Source organism: Saccoglossus kowalevskii, chromosome 11, assembly GCF_978046115.1.
Source record: "Saccoglossus kowalevskii chromosome 11, keSacKowa6.1, whole genome shotgun sequence".
In the NCBI taxonomy this organism is placed as follows: Eukaryota; Metazoa; Hemichordata; class Enteropneusta; family Harrimaniidae; genus Saccoglossus; species Saccoglossus kowalevskii.
This window is the reverse complement of record NC_140651.1, coordinates 12,666,441-12,674,729: the sequence shown is the minus strand read 5'-3', so window position 1 is coordinate 12,674,729 and position 8,289 is coordinate 12,666,441. Positions and strand designations below refer to the sequence as shown.

The window sequence follows — 8,289 nt, the reverse complement described above, 5'->3', positions numbered from 1 at the left end:
ATATGTATATACACATATTGATTATATCCTGTAAAACACTCAGTCAGCATAGTTTCAACACGTCTCCACTCAAAATATGACGTGTGTGTATTGGTATATTAATGCTTCCCTAAAATTCATTGGTAGTACAACCAAATCAAATCTCTAGAAAATTAAATATGTTAAGCTGTTCAAACACATAGTCGTCATTGTAAATATATGTGAACTTGTATGACTGTAGAGGGCGTTTTTTCACAGCTAATGCAGCGGCCAAGTTATTTTGTTTTTTGAAAAATGTGGACTGATCATCTTAAAATTCAGGTCAATTGCACCAAAAATGTAGTGCCTAAAGCCCCAGTCAGTCTACAAGTGAGTTGTCTAACCACTTCTCATTGAATGTTAGGCAGAGTGAAATAGATATACAACAGCATCTATAAAAAAGTGCCAGTGGTTAAGACATCGCTCTGCTGACAGTTTCAATGCATCCGGCTCAAGGGAAAGTCTTCTGTTAACAATTCTGCAAGATATTGTAGTAGCTCGATTCTTAGTACTTTTTAATTATACGATAGGAACCGATACTCTTGTACATGCATTTGCGACGTGCTGTTATTGAAAGTGATTTCCGAATACAGGGCTACAAATGAAGCAGCACAGGTTTGACCATTAGACAACAATGCTCCTCTTTTTATATTTTTTCTGCACCAATGGTAACATCCATAAAACAGCAAATAACCAAGTCATATTACTCTACACCACTGAGTCTTTAAAATAAAGCCCCATTCCCGCTTCCCTGTATCATGGAAGGTTCAATGCCTGTATACAGATCGCTCTTTGTTATTGTAACAGCAGAATGATGGTCTGATGTATTGTGGACACCAGCAGATATCGGCTAGTGATTGCAGAAACCAGAGTCCCTAACTTCATTATATTTTATTCAGATTGGTTACAACTTAATTTTCTCCAAATACATTATTTATTGTATACACAGTAATGTTTGAACAGTGATTGTCAATGAATGAATTGAATATGAAGTCAGTTGTTTGTAACTAAATTATTTTATATATAGGAGGACATCGAATTTTATTTTTTTTTCTGAATAAAGACGAATATATCGTACCTGGGTAGACTGTGAATACGCTGCAATTTGCAGAGCGGCTCAATCAACGATACATTGTGTTAAATCTAACGAAACCTGAATAAAAAGCTGAATATTGGTAACCTGGGATCTGATGAGAACATTGTTGCTGACTTATTGAACCTTTCGTTTGCACTTGAAGTTGATGTATTAATAGTAGCATGTGTTCTGTTATGAGAATTAGCTGGTTTATTTAAGTAAATGACATTATCTGTCTATTCGATGTTTTGTATTTTACAAGCTAGTACCAATGCAAGGTTGGAAACAAATCGGATAATTTTGCTAGCAGTTTGGAGGTAATTCATTGACTCATTGGCTCAAAAATATAACAAATATAACAATCAATACGTTTTGACTTTGTTTATTAGATGGCTTTAATTTAATATTATGTTTAATGCTAATTTAAATATTAATGAATATGTTTATGTGTTACTATTATTATTATTATTATACTTTATTTCAGACTCAAAGGTCCATAGAGAAATTACAACAGAAATAACATTATTTATAAAGAAGGCGTCTATAATTGCGCCAAAAACTAGACCTTAGGAATAAATCACTATTTATACAAATATCAATTATACTATTGTCACTCTGAAACAATCGCTGTTTAAAATTATACGATGATTTTCTATGAAGTGTTGAAAAATTGAAAATGTTTCTTCTGACACAATTACCACTTGCACTACTCGACCTCTCTAATTTAAAAATCAACCGAAGTGCATTGTTGTACGCTACATGCAGAGCACGCATCTGCTTAACAGTATAATTGCTCCATACATTTAAGCAATAGTTACTATATAAAAATGAGCATAAATAGTTGAATTCCATTATGCAAATAAGTATGGTATTGCCGTTGATTGGGCTATACATATGAAGAATCATCTACCAAGAGCCATATTCACTGTTTTAATGTATCATGACTTAATCTGATAAATCTGGTTCCAGGTTTGGTCTTTACTCGATATACAGTCTAATTTATCACGAAATGTCTGTTTTCACAAATTACGTACATTGTATTGGATAAGAAAATGCGCTGATGGTTATTACACAATGCGTTAGTCAGTTTATTACTACGTGCGTTAGGCTGTATTACAAAATACCGCAACTGTTATTAAAATGTGCATGATTATTATAATTTGTTCTGACTTACTGTCAGACGACCTATTTCTTGGTGAATAATAACTAAAGCAGTGTGCGCACAAATGTTGCTGCACACAGAACCAAACAATGTGGGATGAGCGTCGATTCTAACACGTTTTTTTATTCCCGATTTTTCTAAAAACACAGATACCACCGTCACGCAGCGAGCCGTCGCGATGTAGCTACATGAACCCAGAACTGTTTTGTCTAGCCTAGCAGCGGTGTGGTTTGAAATTCAGTAAATAGAACAGCAGGACATTCGATCCGTGCAGTAAGGCATTGTATCAGTGGTAATTATACCACAGGGTCGCAGTGTGAATCAAGGTGTGTACGATTATCATGGAGAAATGGAAATAAGATACCCAACCGTAGATTGAAGTAAATGCAATGAGTGGCATATCAATGAATAACACAATCATTTATATAGAAGCGGTAGTAAATCACTTCTCAAATTATTGTATTATTTGATTTGGTCGACTTTGATGAATGTATTACGCGTATATCGTAAACGTAGCTGTGGTGATTTCAAATGCATTGTAATGTCACGATATAACGACAGCGCAGTGGCCTTGAAATATAGTACGTACTATGTATCTTCTTGTGTGAACGGCCTCCAGTGTAAGGCTCGATTTTTTTTACCGTACTCGTGTATGTTGCGCAGTATGAAAAACAATACACAACTAAAAAAACATTGTACATTTCTTAGATATTACTGCCGGCGTAACCACACGATTTGTGTGTGCTGCACAAACAATAATGTTGTTACCCGTGTTACCGGGTGCTGTGATCTGAGGGTGTATTTAAGGGTTGACTAACCTGGGACTGGGTAATGTAAAACAATGTGACACTTTATTTGTTTCAATCACGTACTGACGATTGTTTAAATTCCAAACAATGTAGCTTCCTTCGTCGTTAAAATTTGAAATATTCATCATCATCAACATCAATTTGTTATATTGAAATTATAGGTAAATGCGCCTTTAAAACGTTGTCAAAGCACGAAGCATTTCCATTCAGTGGACTAAACTAAGCTGCAATAGAACTCCGTCAACGTGTGATCTTGCCCGATATACAGCTGGTAGCGCGTTAGCAGTTAGTTTTCTTCAATTATTCAACGCTATTATCAAAGCTTACTTCAATCTTTCACTGTTGTCCATTTTTTTGTTTATCCAAATGACTAAACGACTGAACATATAACACGGCGAAGTGGAGTGACGAAAACAAGGTATCCATCTACCTTAAACTGAATGAAATGTACATTTCCAAATATTCATACATTGATACACTAAATTTCTTAATGTGAGTTTCATATGTTCCAACAACCTCTTCTTTTATGGCGAGTCTTTATTCAAAAACATGAGATATATGTAGAAATATTTGTAGCGTACTCCCGTACTGTTCGTGTCAGTACCGCAAACAATATTAGTAAACATTTCTCGATTTACCAGGACATTAATTGTCCAAGATGTTTGTTTAAACGATTTTTAATTAAAAAGTTATTTTCGAAAATGACCGTGAAAGAATACATTATAATACTGGATACTATTCTAGACATTCATCTGAAAATATAAACGAATGAAATGTAATGCTTACCTTCTTGATTTAAACTGGATAGTTCTCCACAAATCTGACAGCACTGCGGATCCGTATATCAGTCGTATAACATAATCTAAAGAGTATAACTAGCATACCAATTGCTTTCCGTGTCTGTATTTGTTGGTCGCCATCAAACAACGAGCTCCCAAGGTCATCATAGATATCCTACGGCTCATTGCATTCATAGAAGTTAACGCTGAAAGATCAAAGATCTGCATCTACTACCAATGTTACAGTGTGTATAGCAATGCCTACTGAATATTTAAGCGATTAGCTAGGATTATGCACCGATTCGTGACTTACACAAGAGTGTCAGCTATTGTTATATTACTATAATATGGGTATTATTAGGAACCATAAATAATCAGAGAAATACAATCAAAGCACATCGAATCACTCTGAACTCGTTTTTATGCTTTACATTAACTAGCGATAATGTAGATTGTATGATAAAGCCCGCGTAAACACTGTGCTTCAGTTGTATCTAAAACATTCACGAGAAAATGACATGCGAACATATAGTGATAGGTAAATTCCTAGACACATAGACAACCACTAGTGGCGCTGTGCAGTTCCGAAATTCTTGGTGGCTCACACAGATATTACACTATTATAAAATATATATTATATTATATTATTATTATTATTAATAAACAATTGAGTGATAAAATTGACACAATGGAAAATGCAGGTGATAAAATGAAGGCGCACATGTTACGGAACAATTTAATTTTCCACGGCATTCCACAGAGTGGTTTGGAAACATGGGAACAGACGGAAGAGTTACTATGTGGATTTATTACTGATAAACTGGATATTGACGGTTCACAGATTGAATTTCAGATTGTTCACCGTTTAACTTATGCCCGTAGCCGACCACAACCAATAATAGGCAAGTTTCTTAGGTATAAACAGAGGGATGAAGTTCTACGTGCTGCTGTGAAATTAAAAGGGACAGAATTCCGTATTCGCGAGGACTTCACTCCTAAAATCAGAGATCTACGCCGAAAATTAGGTAAATTTGTGGTGGATGCAAGAGCAGAAGGTAAAACAGTTAAAGTTTTGTACGATAAAATTAAAATCGATGACACTGTGTATATTTATGACGAGGTAATGAAGAACACTAAACCACTGCGTAGCCTGAATTATTCGCCATTGCTACCATAGAAAGGAGGTCAAAGCCCGAGTTTTGACAATGCAGTTGCTAGGTGAGAAACCACAGATTTCAAATTTTTATTTTGGAATATCAATGGTTTATACGGAAAATTATTAGACACTGATTTTTTGAACTATGTTAAGTCTTTTGATTTTGTGTGTCTTCTCGAAACATGGGTTGATTCACAATTTGACTTTCAAATTGAAGGGTTTAAAACCATACATAACGCTGGTGTAAAAAAAAAGAAATTCGGGAGGGCCTCGGGGGGAATATCAATTCTATTCAATCAAAATAATATTGCTCAATTTGATATTGAATATATATATATAAGGATAGTTATTCAGTATGGTCTCTAATTAAACATAAGGAAAGCCCAGTGTTAATAGTGGCAAGTGTGTATAGGCCTCCTGAAGGTTCTAACTTTATAAACCCATATTTCTTTGATCAGTTAGAAAATAATTTGGTTATTTTTTCCACTAAATATGATTGTAAGGTAATAATTGGGGCAGATTTTAATGGTCGTACGGGTAATAAAAGTGATAGTTCTGATTGTGATGTGAACCACTTACCTATGGGTGATGTGTTTACTACTATTAATGATATTCCACAAAGGGAATCTATGGATAATGAGTGTAATATATATGGTTTGGAGTTATTGGAATTTTGTAAAAGTACCAACCTTAAAATTGTGAATGGAAGACTCTTTAAACAAACAGGGAGTGGAAATTTTACTTATGTTTCAGGTATAGGCACTAGTGTAGTTGATTATATTTTAACAAGCCCGAATAATCTCTCAAATTTTACGGGTTTTTCCATTGGTAATAGAATTGAATCAGACCATCTATCACTTGAACTTACCATGATGCTGTCTTCCAAGCATGAAAATAGTACTATTGATACTGTCCATCATAATACTGAGAATCTGAACAAACTAAAATGGGATACTAAAAAAGCAAATATTTATAGAAATAATTTTAATTCAGAGGGCATTAGAAATCAAAGACATGAGTTTAATGAGAATGTGATAGAAGGAAATATAGATGACGCATCTACTAATTTAACTAATATTATTTATACTTGTGGAAAAGATATGGTGTGCAAGTCAAAACAGTTAAATGAGTGTTTTCGAAATTTTTGGTTTGATAAAGAATGTTTAGTCACCAAACGTGCTGTCAGTAAAGCGCTTAATCATTATAGACATACAAAAAGTCAGAACAGTCTTGAATATTACCTTCTATCTAAACAATCCTATCAAAAACTCATTAAAGAGAAAAAAGCAGAATTTCAAAAGCTCAGAAGGGATGAACTAATTAACCTGTCTAAACAGAAAAACTCTCATAAATTTTGGCAGAAACTTAAGCAACATAAAGTTAATGTTTCAGAAAATATTACTATGGAGGAATGGTCAAATTATTTCACTAATTTGTTTACCCCGGTTCTTGTGGAAAATGAAAATTACAATGATTTTTACGCTTCAATCGAAGATTATATGACTGATTTAGATATAGAGAATATTGGTATACCTGATGTGGATTTGGAATTAGCAGAATTTAACCAACCAATTACTATGACAGAGGTGAAGAAAAATTTGGATAAACTGAAGGCTAATAAATCACCTGGCCCAGATGGAATTCCTTCTGAGTTTTGGAAATGTGCACCTTTAGACATCTGTGATCTGTTGTACAGTCTATATAACAAAGTTTTTGATCAAGGGGCGTTTCCTATAGAATGGAGCAGGGGACTAATTTTCTCAGTGTACAAAAAGGGTTGCAGGGATGACCCAGCAAACTATCGAAGTATAATGCTTTTGAATACTATAAGTAAAGTATACACAAGTATTCTCAGTGATAGGTTAAGTAATTGGTTGAATCGATATAATAAAATAATTGAGGAACAAAGTGGATTTCAAAAAGGTAAATCAACTTTGAATAATATTTTTGTTCTCTATACCCTTGTAGAAAAATATGTTTATACTCTTGGAGCTAGATTCTATTGTGCCTTTATTGATTATGAAAAGGCATTTGATAGAGTACACCATTGTTCATTATTTTATAAATTGTCAAAAATTGGAATTAAGGGGAAACTGTTTAAATCACTTTATTCTATGTATCAAAATATTAAGGCTGCTGTGAAAAACCCAAAGGGAGTTACTGAATTTTTCCATATTAATGTTGGGCTGCAGCAGGGTTCTGTTATTTCACCTTTACTGTTTTGCTTTTACATAAATGACCTTAAGAGTGCCCTCCAACAAGGACGGGAATCAGTTGTGTATATAAATACTTTAAAACTTTTTTATTTGTTATATGCGGATGATTTGGTGTTGTTCAGCAGCACACCTGTTGGATTACAAAGATTACTTAATAACTTAGTGGATTATTAGTGGAATGTTATAATTATCTATACCATAGAGCAGAAGGGGGGTCTAGGTGTTGGGCTTTAGAGGTAAAAAATATTTTATGTACATCTGGTTATGGACATGTATGGTATGAACAAAGAATTGATAATAGCGAGATGTTCTTCAGTGAATTTAAAAGAAGATGTTTTGATATATCTAGACAGAATTGGTGTGCAGAAATTAATAAAAATGTAAAGCTTCAAACATATTGCATGTTTAAACAAGATTTAATATATGAAAGATATCTTACTGCTATTTCGTTGGCTACTCCTATCTATTCATGTGCTATAACTAGACTTAGAATTTCCTGTCATCCCCTAGAAATTGAAAATGGTAGAACATTGGGTATTCCACGTGACCAAAGATTATGTCCATTTGGTTGCAGGGTCACAGAGGACGAATATCATTTTACTATGGTTTGTCCAAAATATGAAGCACTTAGACAAAAATTCTTACCAAAATATTATTTTTCACCACCAACCAAGATGAAATTCATTGCATTGCTACAGAGTACTAACTCGTATATTTTACTAAGTTTGGGTAAATATTTGTTTAAGAGTTTTCATTACAGAGAAACTGAAATGGAAGTATGATTTGAAGTATATGTATCTTGTAATTTTAAAGCGACCGTGTGTAATTTAAGTTTTGAAATGTAACAGTACTTTAGGCCGGTGGCCATATAGTGCGGAATAAAGAAAATAAAAAAAAACTGGATGTTCGAATAGTATTCATAAGATGTGCCTACCTCTCAACATCATTAACATTATTTTGTATTGCATCGCATCGCACATGCGCGACCTTTATTATCAGCCCAGTAGCGCAGTGATACTTGATGTGAGGTGTCCGGGTACGTCCCCACTCAGCTGCGGCAAAAACATTGGCGTC

At 34.0% G+C, this 8,289-nt stretch overlaps 1 protein-coding gene across 1 annotated transcript; it reads left to right on the top strand.

The window, feature by feature from the left end:
• Positions 1 to 4,531: 4,531 nt before the first annotated feature.
• On the top strand, positions 4,532 to 5,020 carry LOC146736204 (uncharacterized). Its single transcript, XM_085505206.1, has one exon. It carries the CDS (start codon positions 4,532 to 4,534, stop codon positions 5,018 to 5,020), a length of 489 nt encoding a protein of 162 aa, XP_085361332.1.
• The last annotated feature ends 3,269 nt before the right edge of the window (positions 5,021 to 8,289 follow it).

Excerpts from the sequence above, each read along its gene's own strand:
- LOC146736204 (XM_085505206.1), top strand. The coding sequence starts at position 4,532 with ATGGAAAATGCAGGTGATAAAATGAAGGCGCACATGTTACGGAACAAT.